The sequence below is a fragment of the Schistocerca serialis genome, chromosome 5 (assembly GCF_023864345.2).
Source record: "Schistocerca serialis cubense isolate TAMUIC-IGC-003099 chromosome 5, iqSchSeri2.2, whole genome shotgun sequence".
In the NCBI taxonomy this organism is placed as follows: domain Eukaryota; kingdom Metazoa; phylum Arthropoda; class Insecta; order Orthoptera; family Acrididae; genus Schistocerca; species Schistocerca serialis.
Genome location: NC_064642.1, coordinates 59,863,067 through 59,877,350, shown reverse-complemented (window position 1 = coordinate 59,877,350; position 14,284 = coordinate 59,863,067). Strand labels below are relative to the sequence as shown.

The window sequence follows — 14,284 nt, the reverse complement described above, 5'->3', positions numbered from 1 at the left end:
GGTCCAGTTGTTTTCTGGCCACAGTTTTTCAGTGGTCATTCGTGCTGACAACTTGTTGGTTGTCATGCTCACGTAGAATACAGCACAATGGTTGCAGCTTAGCTTTTACATCACACAACTGGTTTCACAGATAGCCCTGCCTTTGATGGGATGGGTGATGTTTGTGACAGGATTGGAGTAGGTGGTAGTGGGAGGATGTGTAGGGCAGGTCTTGCATCTAGGACTATTACATGGATATGAGCCATGAACCAAGGGGTTGGGAGCAGGGGTTGTGTAGGGATAGATGACAATATTGTGTATGTTCAGTAGCCGGCAGAATATCACTGTGGGAAGGGTTGGAAGGATAGTGGGTAGGACATTTTTTCATTTCAGGGCATGACGAAAGGTAGTCTAAACCAAGACAGAATGTAATTCAGTTGCTACAATCCAGGGTGGTACTGTGTCACAAGGGGAATGCTCTTCAGTGGCTGGACACTGGGTGACTGGAAAAAATAGGGCACAGGAGATCTGACTCTTGTACTAGGCTTTGGGGGGGCGGGGGGGGGGGGGGAGGGGGGGGGGGTTGTTATGGTCCACAATGGCCTCAGTGAGACCCTTGGTGTATTTTGAAATGGACTGCTGGTAACTGCATATGCACTGGCCACATGTGGCTAGGCTGTATGGAGGGGACTTTTGGTATGGAATTGGTGGCAGTTGACGAAGTGGAGGTATTGCTGGTAGTTTGTAGGTCTGATATGGACAGAGGTACTGATGTAGATATCTTTGAGATGGAGGTCAACATTGTGGAAGCTGGGTTGAATAGGACAAGGTGAAGTGAATGGGGGAAGGTGTTGAGGTTCTGAAGGAATGTGGATAGGGTGTCCTCTCCCTTGATCCATTTCACAAAGATGTCATCAATGAATATGAACCAGGTGAGGGGTTTAGGATTCCTCTAGACAGTTCATGAATAGGTTGGCATAGGATGGTGCCATGTGGGTGCCACAGCCGTACCCTGGATTTATTTGTAGGTAATGCCTTCAAAGGAGAAGTAATTGTGGCTGAAGATATAATTGTTCATGGGGACTAGGAAGGAGGTTGATGGTTTGGAATCTGTTGGGCATTGGGGATGTAAGTGTAAAGGGAGGTGACAAATAGTGACAAGCAGGGCACCATGTGGTAAAGAAATACGAACTTTGGAAAGTCAGTGAAGGAAATGGTTGTTATCTTTTATATAGGTGGGTAGGTTGCAGTTAATATGCTGAAGGTGTTGGTCTATGAGAGCAGAGATTCCCGCAGTGGGACACAGTAACTGGTCACAATGGCTCATATCCCTGTGATATATCTAGATGCAAGACCTGTGCCATACATACTCCCTCCACTACCAACTACTCCAGTCCGGTCACAAACCTCACCCATCCCATCAAATGCAGGGCTACCTGTGACACCAATCGTGATCTATAAGCTACGGTGCAACCACTGTGCTGCATTCTACGTGGGCACGACAACCGACCATCTGTCAGTCTGCATGAATAGCCACCGAAAACCTGTGGCCAGAAAACAACTGGAGCAGCCTGTTGCTGAGCATGCTGTCCAACATGATGTTCTTCATTTCAATGACTGCTTCATGCCATCTGGATCCTTCCCACTAACACCACCTTTCCTGAAGTGTGCAGGATGGAACTCTCCCTGCAATATTTACTACGTTCCTGTAACTCTCCTGGTCTCAACTTTCATTAGTCATTGTTGCTACCCATCTAGCTCCATCCCTGTTCTTACTCCAGCACTACTCAAGCATTCTACTCCACCAACATGCCAATTCTCTTTACTTCTCTCCCTTTTTTATTTTACCCTGTCTCCACCCTCCAACATTTCAATCACCCCCTCATCCAAACCCAGTTGCCTCTCCAATCATGCACTGCTGTTCGTAGTCTGCTTCAGCTGCCAGAGAGAGCGAGAGAGAGAGTTGTGTGTGTGTGTGTGTGTGTGTGTGTGTGTGTGTGTGTGTGTGTGGGCGCGCGCGCGCGCGCGTTCTGACAGTGACCTTGTTGGCTGAAAGCTTATTCTATGACAGTCTTTTGCTGTCACTATCTGTGAGCATCTCTGCTATACCATGGTGAGTAGCAACTATACTTATTGTTACATTCCATCCGGGATTTCCCATTGTTTAAATATTCTGTTTTGGCATCCTTGTTGTACTGCCACACAAAAGGAATGGAAAAGCCATTCTTTTTATAGATTTTTGTTGTCTCGTTTTACTGGTTTTATTCCTGAAACACATTAAAGATAATGCCAAGTGTATGTTCAAATCACATCGGATCTTTCTAGTTTCATGTCCAATCTGACAGCCAAAATAGCATATGTTATTTTTTCTAAAACAAACACATTTTACTTCTGAAACGAAACAACAGATCACACAAAGTTTATTACATTTACCATAGATGATATCTAACAGCTCTTAAGCACACTTACACTGATAACCTCAATTTCTTTATTGAAAAATTGTTACAAAATGAAAGACTTCATGTTTCCACCTGGAGTACTGAATGACTGTTCTTTCTAAATGAAGACGAATGCAAGATAGTACCCACAAAGAGAAAGCATACAATGCTATTGAATTAAAAGATTAGTTGTATACTTCTTGAGTGTGTTACAGTGTTTAAATATTTTTTTGGTTAATGTTATGAAGCAATACAAAATGGGATAAACATGTGAAACCAGTAATAGGTAAAGCAAATGGATGACTTACTAGGGGAGTGTATGGCTAAGGACCAGGAATGCTCTGCCTAAAATAATAAAAAATTACCTGACTATTTCTTAGTGAATTGTATCGAAGTGAACTATTATATCAGTCTGAAATAGCTTTATTTTCTGCACATAAATATCTAAAATTTAACTTATTTTCCAATACTGGTATTTTAAATCACCTAGCAAATCCACATGTCATTAGCTGCAAAATCACACCTACAGGAAATGCTTGCAATTGGTTGTAACTCAAGTGTCTCTCTTCATGATCTTAGCATATGCTATGCATAGCCAGTGACTGACAGGCCAGAAAGAAGCAGGTAAGATGTGGTGAACTATGATACATTTTGTAACCGATCATGCTGATTCAAGCTGGCAATGGCTGTTTACATCTGTGGAGCACATGCAAAATATTTTTGTTTTGCTTACTAATTGGTTTTTCCTTTGCCTTCAAAGTGGATAATGAAGGCGCAAAAACAGGTCTTATCTGTCTGTGACTAGTAATCACTTACGCATTTTCCTTGCTGAAACCAAATCATGTACCACGCAGAAATAAAAATGTATGTTGTACAGAAGGATTCAGGACAGATCTTTACAAGTTGTGCACTCTTCAGTCTTGTGGTGTAATTTCAACCTTGTATAAGTGTGTAACTTCTAATTACAGGAAAACATTTTAATGCACACTATGCCATCCAATATTTCAATTTACAACCACCTTTTTTGTAGTTAGACAAAAAGCTGCTTATAAAATACTGCTATGCACTCACTACTCAAACATTTTTGTTACCTATTAAACATGCCATCATTGAGGCATGTCTATAATAATCACGTCTCAATTATGAAACTTTTTATCCTTGTCAATTTACTTCGTTCAGCCACATTACCCACCTAAGAAACTAACTACAATGGTTTGTCTTTTAGGACAATATTTTATTAAGAGTAATCTACAGTGACGTCAATGCTGCAAACCAGCATGCTACGCACGCCACCACATTTGCGGCACCCAAGATTATGGTGCCTGACCCCACTGGCCACTATGACACAGCCATGGTGGTACCACAAAATTCAGCTGGCTTTCCTGCAGGTTCCCAAACACCAAGAGTGGACGGCCATGGGTGCTTTGGCACGCATGCCTTCGCACACAGTGTGTCAAATACACGTCTTTGGTGATTGACCATCGATCACGGCAGTCTATATTCCTTATCGCAATTTGTGCAGATTTTTCTTGTGGACACTGGTTCAGACGTTAATTAGTTCCCAAGGGCATGTTCACAAAGTTTAACGACATATCACTGATACAACTCTGAGCTGCCAACGACTCAGATCTCTGTACAGGCAATGGGTGATTGTGTGTTACAACTTGGCAAAAAACTTCACTGCCCCTGGACCATCTTCACTACAGTCTTAAATGAGCCAGTGTTAAGAGAGTCTTTCTCTAGCATTTTAGTCTTCCAGCAAAACTTCAGCCAGCAGCTCTCATAGACCACACGTCTTGACACTTCATCCCAGGGGATTTCACTCCAGTAATGCCTCCACCGGTGTACACCACCTTGGGTTCCACTGGACCAGCTTAACTCTGATAAAAGAAATAGAGGGATGTTTGGCTACCGTATTTTACGGACTATAAGATGCACTTTTTTCTTTCAAAAGTTGCCTCCAAAATTCAGGTGCATCTTATACACTAAATTAATTTAAAAATTCCGGTGTTTGATTTAAAATCCCCAAAGTCTTAACAATGGCAACATATTCAATGCTGCAGGAAACCTGTCTATGTGGCAACATTGGATTCAACTGGCAGCAGCAGTGCACTGAGACGACGAACATGAGATGCAGGGATTCATAAGCCTACTAAGACTGTCTTCCTCCTGCCGCCATCACAGACCCACAACACTGTCAAGCCTAAGATGCACCATTGCAATCTATGGTACCAGTTAAATTCACTGAAAGTGATCTGTGTTATCAGCAACAGTACAATATTTTTGTTAGCAGCCAGTTTCATACTGGAAAAAAATGAAAGCTATTAATATGACACAGGTTACAAATTTAAAGTAATATAAACTAAGAATTTGTTTAAAGTCTAGCTTTGCAATCTAATAATGAAAAGAATAGTAAAATACATAGATTCCCTTGCTAATGGAGGAGAATGGATCCAAAATGTTAAAAGACTTGGAATTAGACAAAATCACCAAAGAAGGAATAGACGTAAGGAACAATTTTAGAATAAAAGTAGAAAAATGGGAGGTTAAACCAGCGACAAAAGCCCAAAGAACCGGAACAAAATGGAGCGAAGAAAGAAGAACTAAATTCTCGCGAACAATGAAAAACTGGTGTGCAAATAAAAAGAACCAGAAGAACGGAAAATGAACGATCTTTACTTAAGATCCTTCCACTCTGGGAGCTTCGCGACTAATAATAATAATAATAATAATAATAATAATAATTTTAATTTTTAAAAATCGCTTAAAAATTAAGGTGCGTCTTATAGACCGTAGTATCTTGTAATCCATAAAATATATCATTCAAGAATATGTGACGATCACAGACGATCATGACAACAACATTACGTCAACACTTCTCACGAATCAGATGATTTGCACAGAAAATGAAAATTTGCATCTCCATATTTACAACACTTCAAAAGATCATGCGCACATGCTTAAGCAGTACAAAAAGCTTACAGCGACCTACACATCAGCTGTACCTCCCCAACCAGTCAACAGGCAAGTGTGCCGCCGACACATCTGAACACTGCACTACCATCACATGTTAATACGGCACCTTCCGACTACTTTCAGCCCATTAACCTCACATCCCAACCTTTCCATCTCATGTGTGAACACACGCCAATGTGCTATTATATTGTTACTTTTCTGTCCAAGTCAAAACTGATCTATGACCACCTAAAGTCAGACACCATTTGCCTCTCAGACAGCCTCTGGGCCTCACCTGTAAGACTTGTCCCAAAAAAGGACAGCTTTCTTTGACTGGTGACTGGAGATTGCTCTATTTTTGAACTATAAATGATAGTTATCCCATCTTTAACATTAAAGATTTTACACACACTCTTGTGGGTACAACAGTCTTCAGTGTGACAGACTAGAGAAAGGCACATCTTCAAATATCAATGCACAGGAATTGCCAAGATGGCGATTTTTACATCTTTCACACTTTTTGAATCCCTATTCACTCCTAATGGTCTGAAAAAAATAGTGCCCAAACTTAGGAGAGATTCGTCAATGGTGTCATCTTCTAACTAGAGTGTTACGATGCGTATCTCGACGATATCTTATTTTCTCCAACAATGACACAAATGTAATCTCTGACTAGCTCTCACTGCCCTTTACAATGTAAGAGTTGTCATAAACAAAGAGCTGTTACAACTGTATAAGTCAGAAATAACCTTCCTCAGATACAGACTAAATGGTGATGGCATTAAACCCATGCTGAAACAGACAACAGACTGAATTCATCCAACAACTGCAACCTCCACAAACTTCTTACCACGATTTCCAGCAATTCCTAGGAATACTCAGTTTTTATCATCGATACCAGCCACATGTGGCAGAGTACAAACTCCCAATCACTGGTGCCATTCTGAACCAAACACACACAGCAAGAAGAAATTGGTATGGACACCGCACATGCAATCCGCATCTGACCATGCAAAAGCCAGCTTAATGGAAGTAGCTGTACTTGTACACCCTATTCCAAATGCACAACTGACTGTCACTTGGACATTTGTGACTATGGCATTAGTGCAGTCCTTCAACAAGTAGTGTACAGCAACACACAATCTCTCCACTTTTTCCCAAAGGAACTTACAACTTCACAGTCAAAATGGTTCGCATATGAACGTGATCTCTTCGCTGTGTACTAAGTGGTACAGTCCTTCAGGGAGGACACTGAAGGCAGGTGGTTGGTGATATATGTGGACCACAAACCACTGGCAGGTAATACGTCACCCATTAAGGACCTCAACACTTGATGCTTCTGCACTTTGATTTAATCTCTTAGTATACAACCAAGTTCAACACTTCCATGGTGCTGATATCATTGCAGACTACCTCTCATGCATCAATACCATCCCACTCCACGTTGACTACACTACCCTTGTGTGTGAGCAAGAGCTCTGCCCATAAATCACAGATTCTAGCAATGAATGATGCAAGGCACTGACTTTTGCTTACTGTATGTCGTCACACAAAACAGTGAGACCACTCATTTCAGCATCCATGTGCTGCTCAATCTTTGATCAAATTCACAAGCTAGCCCATCCAGATATCTGACCTGCAGTGAATCTTGTGCCCAAATGATTCATATGGCTGAATCTCAAATGGTACTGCCCTACTTGGGTGCAGACTTTGATGTCTTTTCAATGCTGCAAGGTTGGGCATCATGCACAACAGCGACTCACTGATATACTTCGTGCCCGATTCTAGCATGTGCACTTAGACCTCGTCAGTCCCTTTCTGGAATTTGAGGGCTTCAAATATATACTGTCAATCGTCGATCATGTCTCACATTGGGTCCAAGAGGTACCTGTTAAGATTACGACAGTGGAATCTACCACTTGTGCCCTCATTAAGGTTTGGGTGTCACACAATCATCACTGACCAAGTATGACAATTTGAATCAGCCCTCTTTGATGCACTCTGCTGCCTGTGCAGCAGCACACAAAATCAGACTACAGAGTAGCACCGACAAAGTAACAGTATAGTAGGCCGCTGGAATCTTACTCTTCAGACTGTGCTCATGTGTCATGCAGGTAGCTGGAATTAAGCACAAAACACTGATCCACACCCATTAACAAATGGAGGTTCTCTCTTTAATATCTCAAAAGTGCTGTACCAGGAGCACCCAACATATTTCACATTCTTCATTTGGTCACTCATTATCACAGCCTTTGGGAAATTTATCATGAGGAGATAGCAACATATTCCGATTGTTAGCATTGCACTTGCCTCCTTTGTATGGAATTTACGGAACAATATATGTGAGTGAATGAAATCTACAGAATCACAAGAAAGGAGAACAGTTTTGTAATTTCTGTGTGTTATTTTCATAGGACCTCATCTGTATTGTGTACCTAAGTCAGGCAAATTGAGCTTAAAAAACTGAACACAAATATTTTGGAAACTTCAGAACCTTGACAATCACTCAAATGAATCCAAATGCTAAGGCTGTGTAGAATCGCCAGCAATAAGTAATTTTGGACTGCAGAAAAATGGCATATACCTTGCAGTAATCGCTATTATGACCAGAAAGATATGTTTTTCATAAAGCTTAATAACTGAAATGCCATTACAAGAACTGGAAACTTCGAAGCCAGTGCTAGTATACTTCCCCGGGATTGAACAGTGCAAGTCTGAATGCCTACTGCCAGTGAAACAGGTGTCATACTGTACCATTTCATTTCTTACAGGGCAGGATAGTACGAAAGAGTGTGTGTGTGTGTGTGTGTGTGTGTGTGTGTGTGTGTGTGTGTGTGTGTGTAATCAATTGTTAGAAAAGGCAGTGTTGAGTAGGTATTGGACCACATTCTAGGGTAACTGTAATCTTGCCCATTTGACTGTAATTGTTTACTTGGCAGTGTAAGATGTGTGGAGCTGTGCTCACATTGAAAGCATAACACTTATCTGAGGGCTGCCCTAGGACACTATACATACCACTGCGCCAGCATCCATTGCACAGAAAACAAACATCTCAGGTTCCAACAGGATTGTCTGTGCTCTGTCATTCGATATTTTCAACCTCAGCCAGTTCTACAGTTATGGCTACATATGTGCTTCATTCTACCATTGTGATCACAGTTTGATAGCCAGCATTTCTGAACAACGTACCAGATATATGTAAAGCATGATGCTTCAGAGAGCTTTTAAAATAACATTCAGTCTTACCTAACATATATCAAGGAAAGTACGAGGTGTGATTGGAAAGTTTTAAGAATGGATCTGCTATTGGTTACTGGTTTTGTGGGCAGGTACATGGAGGGTGAAGAGTAAGTCATTGCCTTGTCCTTGAATGCCCTCTGACAGAAAATTGTGTTTCCTTTATTCAGTTCATTGTGGCAGCTGGCCGAGTGCGGGTCTGTAAGGGCCTCTTGCCGGAGTCAGTCTGTGTGGAACTGGACATAAAAACAGAGCAACGAGTTTGTGTGAAATTTTGTTTTAAAACCAGGAAATCAGCTTCCGAGACTTAATGAACTATTAAAAACAGCTTTTGTAGATAATTGTATGAGCCAGTCAAATGTTTTTGTCTTGTTCAACAGATTTAAAAATGGCCGCGAATCATTTGAAGATTAATCACGATCTAGCCGTCCTTCCATATCAGAAATGAATGAAAATGTTGTGAATGTTCACGACTTAGTGCGCTCTTATTATATACTTACAATTAGGGAGATGGTTGATTAACTTTATTTAATTCTATGCAATTAAGCGAATTTTAACTGAAGATGGGAACATGCCTTGAGTGTCCGCAAAATTCATTGCAAAAGTGTTGTCAAGTGACCAGAGACAATATCGACTTTGAAGAGCGCCAAGATCTGGTGAATCTGACTAAAAACGATCCAGATTTGTTGAATAGGGTAATTACAGGTGAAAAATTGTGGGTATATGGATATGAACCTGAAACCAAAATGCAGTCTTCGCAGTGGAAGGCTCCAGGTTCACCATGACCGAAAAAAGCACAGCAAATTTGGTCAAAGGTGAAGACAATATTGGTGATTTTTTTTTCAACTCTACCGGTATTGCGCATCATGAATTTACCCCTGGAGGACAGACAATTAACCAGGAATACTACAAATGTGTCCTTGAGCACTGGTGCTGAAGAAAAGGCCTGAATTCTGTAAAGACAGAAGTTGGGTATTACACCATGACAATCACACTTCACTTCAGGAAAAAATTTCCTTGAATGTTTCCAAAAGTGGAATCACTGTTAGAGTCCGTGTGTTCAGTCAGAAGGGGACTATTTTGAAGGAGATGTATCACAGTAGCATGTAAGTACCACCATTGTATAATTACAAGCCCATCCTTAAAACTTTCCGATCACAACTCACATGAACAACCAGCTCCACTGCAGCGAATTTTATATAACTGGATGTACTGCACCTCCTTCGGTCACTTTCACATACCGTACTGGTTGGTTATAATTAAAGTGCTGCTACTGACAGAGGTCCAGTGTGGACTGATTATCATATGACACTTGGTACGCATACTAATAAATAAATGCGGAATGAATTTATACTGGAAAAAATAGTTCTGATTTTGACCACCAGTTGCAAATCTGGCATTGTTCATGCAAGAAAGACGTGTAGAAATGTTTCCATATGTAATAGTTTAGGAACGGGACATTGGCAGAAAAAGTCAAACAAATCAGAACGGCATAATGTTCATGCTATTATTAACCACCGCTTACCCCATTTGTTCAATACGAGCACCAGAGACATCGAGTTGCTGCATCTGTAAAACGACACGATCAACAGTTGCTTGCAGCAGTTCCGATGGAATCTGAGCAATGTGTTCCCCTATACTGGCCTTCAGATGAGGCAGATACTGAAGGTATCCTGGGTAAACACATTCTTTTAAACATCCCAAAGCCAAAAGTCACATGGATTCAGATCAGATGATCCTGCAGGCCATACATCTGGGAAACCTCTGTGGATAATATGTTCATGAAAGGTTCCATTAAGCAGATCATATCTTCCACTGGATGAGGGACACGAGGTATTGCTCCATCCTGTATGAAAACCGTTCCCACACAGTTGCGATCTTGCAAAGGAGGAATCGTATCTTGATAACGTGTGGGCATCATGACACCCCTGACAGACCCTGTGGGTGTATCTTCTTCAAAGAGGAACAAATCGAGAATGTAGGTGCTTGGGAATCCACACAACACAGTCACATATGACGAAGTCACATATGACGAATGCAGTGGCTCTTCGTGCGCAACACAAAATTTAACAGTACCCCAAATTTCGCAGTTTTATGCATTCATTGCATCCTCTAGTACAAAATGTGTCTTGTCACTCCATAGAATATTGCCTGGTAACATTTCATCAACTTCAATCTGTCAGAAACCAAAGAGCAAATTCAGAACATTGCTGTGGATCATGAGGTTTCCACTGCTGCACCATTTGATTCTGGTATGGGTACCAGTGTGCTGTAGACCACTAAACTTTTCGTACAGTTGACCACGGGATGGACAATTCTTATGGCACTGCACGTGCACTAGCACTACCTGAGAAATCTATTGCACGGTCAGTTACAGCAACAGCGACTTCTTCAGTAACTTCCACTGGGATAGGACACCTTTCTCTTTCAGATGCCACAACAAGCTGCTCATCATCATCATCATCATCATCATCATCATCATTTAATGATATTGGGCCTCTCCTAAGAACTTTCAGTCTGATGATACTCTCATTGCAGCACTATAATTGCTGCCCTTTGTATGAAAGTTTTTCACTAACAACTCGTGGTCTTTTATCTGTAGCCATCCTGTTCTTGTTATGGCTCATCAAATGACCTTTAGTGCCACACAAACAGTATACAGTGCCAGATTTGCACCTGGTGGTTAAAATAGGAACTATTTTTTGTGTACGTCCATGAAGTGGGAGATACTGTCAAGAAGCTCTTGACAATTTTTTTAGGGGGTGGGCAGCCACATACCACAATGACTCTCATTCCCTGTCTCTCAGCTGAGCTATATACCAACCATAAGCAGTAGTTAAACCACAGTTTTTAAAAATCAATGTATATGGAATAATACTCTCATAATTAACACACTTTAAAATATTAAGTATTTTAAAATCTGTGCTTTATAAAACTCTATTTCAATGCTAGGTTAAAAATGCAGAATTCCTCAAGATTTTATGAAATTACTCTAATTCCCCGACATTTCCCTGATTTTTCCCAAGTAAAATCTAAGTTCCTGAGAATTTCATGTTTTCCAAAAGAACCATAATCCTGACCAAGTTTCACTGCCATATGATAATCAGAGCCTACACTAGACCCCCAGGAAGGGGCGCACTTTAATTACAACTATAAACATGTGGTAGTTTACAATGGAAATGTCTGGCCATATGTGACAAGACATGTGCAAAGCATCTCTGAAGAACCACGACTACTGCTGCTTGCCTGGTTTGTGTGTACACCAACATCTCGCTCATCAAACACATTTCTGATACACTTCGTTGTCAAATTGTTCCTCAGTGTCTTGCAGCTGTCAAATTGTTCCTACTTGGTTAACTTCTGAGAAATAATTAGGATGGAACTCTTCAAGAACACATCCCATCCTCAGATTCCATACTACAATGTTTATGGTCTGATTGCATGTAGTGGAGCTTCACAAACTGCTGAATTCCTTAAGCCAGAGATAGTGTACAGTTCTGCAGTCATAATTATTTATGGCCGTGGATCTAATTTATCAAATCCATAATATAAAGCTCATTTCAGTCTCGTGTTGTTTCATGGGGTTTCAGTTTTTAGAAGCGTCAGTGTAATGGATCAATCTCGTCATGAAATGTTATTCTAACCAATTTGTTCAACACACATGAATCTGCACTGTGCACTTATACTTAACTAACGAACTAGAAGGATTATACTGTTTAATGTTATAAATCAATTACCTTTGTAACATTTCTACAAAGAACAGATTAGCTTTAGTTGCATAGAGTTCAGTGGCCATTTATTAACACTTACCTCTTCAAATCGTCTTAATTCATTAACCCAAAATTTGGCTCTATCCCACGAAGCACGGTTAGTAATATCATAACATACAATAGCAGCTTTGGCTCCACGGTAATATATGCGACTCATGGCCTCGTACCTTGAATGTGTGCCATAGAAAAATCAAATCGTTAGTTAATATTACATTTGCATGCAGATTATTTTAGGCATAGGTGCTTAGGGTCTTACATACAAATCAGATTATGTACTTGCAAATGACAATATGATGTAGTCAAAGTAGAGAAACTTTCAGTTAAATATTTGTAAAACACTTGGGCAGAGTTAAAAATGCGGAATACTTGAAAACACTACATACTAATTTTCATTTGAACATGATCTGTATGAGCAAACCAATGAATTTATAAGTATAGTTACTGTATATACATACTTGTTTAGAACTGATTCCTTAAACAGTACCAGGTTAAATAAATTGTTATTAATAACTTATCCATTCTGTAACTCAACAGCTAGTTTGTAACGAATAAGTTCTTAGTGTCTGTAACAATGAATATAATACTGAAAATTGAGGTAGCTTACTGGTAACATTATCCAGTGGATCATAAATTCGATCCTGTGCTACAGTACAATGAATTTATCAGTACCTTTCTATATGACTGAAGTCTTGACATTATTTAATGAAAGATTTTCTTGTTCACGAGTATCTATGGCAGATGTATGTGAATTATGTCAGACTTCAGTTCCTTTGCCTACTATTAGTAAGTGATTGCTGAAGATTAGAAATTTCCTGGTTGATTATCAGCCAGACACGTGTACCCATGCAGCTGGGGCAGAGCATATGCAACCCCACTGCACCAGCCGAGTGCATATGAGCAGGATGGCCAAAAGCTTTGCATTCGCACAGAGTGTGTGCAATTGAGTCACTTGGCAGTTAACCTGTGTACAGGCTACACCTGCCCAGGTCCAGCTGAGGGCCGCCTGGGAATATCATGAATGGTCAGACTTTTTTCTCATCCCTTTAGCACTTTTAAAACCAGTTTTACTTAAATGACTTTCTGGTTTCTATTGCTACTAGTGGGAAGTCAGGCAGCTGCAGGATTAAATGTCTGGCACTCATGAATTTTCAAACAAGCTAAAATAACCTGCTGGCATCAGAAGCAGGCAACAGTCATACACTTAAAAAAAAAAAAAAAAAAAAAAAAAACTGTACTTGCCAGGGGTTCAGAGGGGTTATGTACTGTGATGCAGAAGGATCATCTAAAATATAGCAAGAAATTGGGAATTTGTATCAATTTTATAGAAAATTAAAAACATTTATTAGGTACTACCACCATATATTATATGATTACCTCATACTGTAAACAAATATCTTATCAGAGGTGCCTGTAGCAATTTTCTTCATAAAATACCAGTCTATTCCTGTAAATATTAAGCTGATAGATGGCAGCTACTTAACTTAGCTAAGAAAGTAGCAGCTTTCTATGAAATAATAGCCTTTATACTAACTTAACTGACTCAGGCACAATACTATGAGGTTCATTCAAATAAAAAATCAATAAAAGTTCCATGAAAATTTGAAAAGTTGTATGACTGAGCTGGTCGGTGGCAGGAGTGCTCCTTGAGGATCAGAAAGTGACCGACAGGTGGCAGAGTGTGCTGCAATGTAGGAAAAGGCAGAAGCAGCCACAACAAGCACAATGACAGCACAGTACAGTGATTGTGTTTGTCATAGCAGGAAGTTTATTAGTGGTGTAGGAAGTTTAAAAGCAATATAACTTGTGGAGGATGCCTCAAGATTCAGGGAAGGCTCATTGCATAATGACTGATGAGAACATAGTGGTAGCGGAGGAACATGTACAGGAGAACAAATGAGTAACTCT

General features: G+C 40.3%; 1 protein-coding gene across 2 annotated transcripts in view; it reads right to left on the bottom strand.

The window, feature by feature from the left end:
- LOC126481266 (ras-related protein Rab-24-like) overlaps positions 1-14,284 on the bottom strand; it is a 52,290-nt gene that overhangs the window by 18,442 nt on the left and 19,564 nt on the right. For both annotated transcript variants that reach the window (XM_050104892.1, XM_050104893.1), the window contains exon 3: positions 12,420-12,546. In XM_050104892.1, the coding sequence (XP_049960849.1) occupies positions 12,420-12,546 (127 nt within the window). The remainder of the gene's footprint in view (positions 1-12,419; positions 12,547-14,284) is intronic.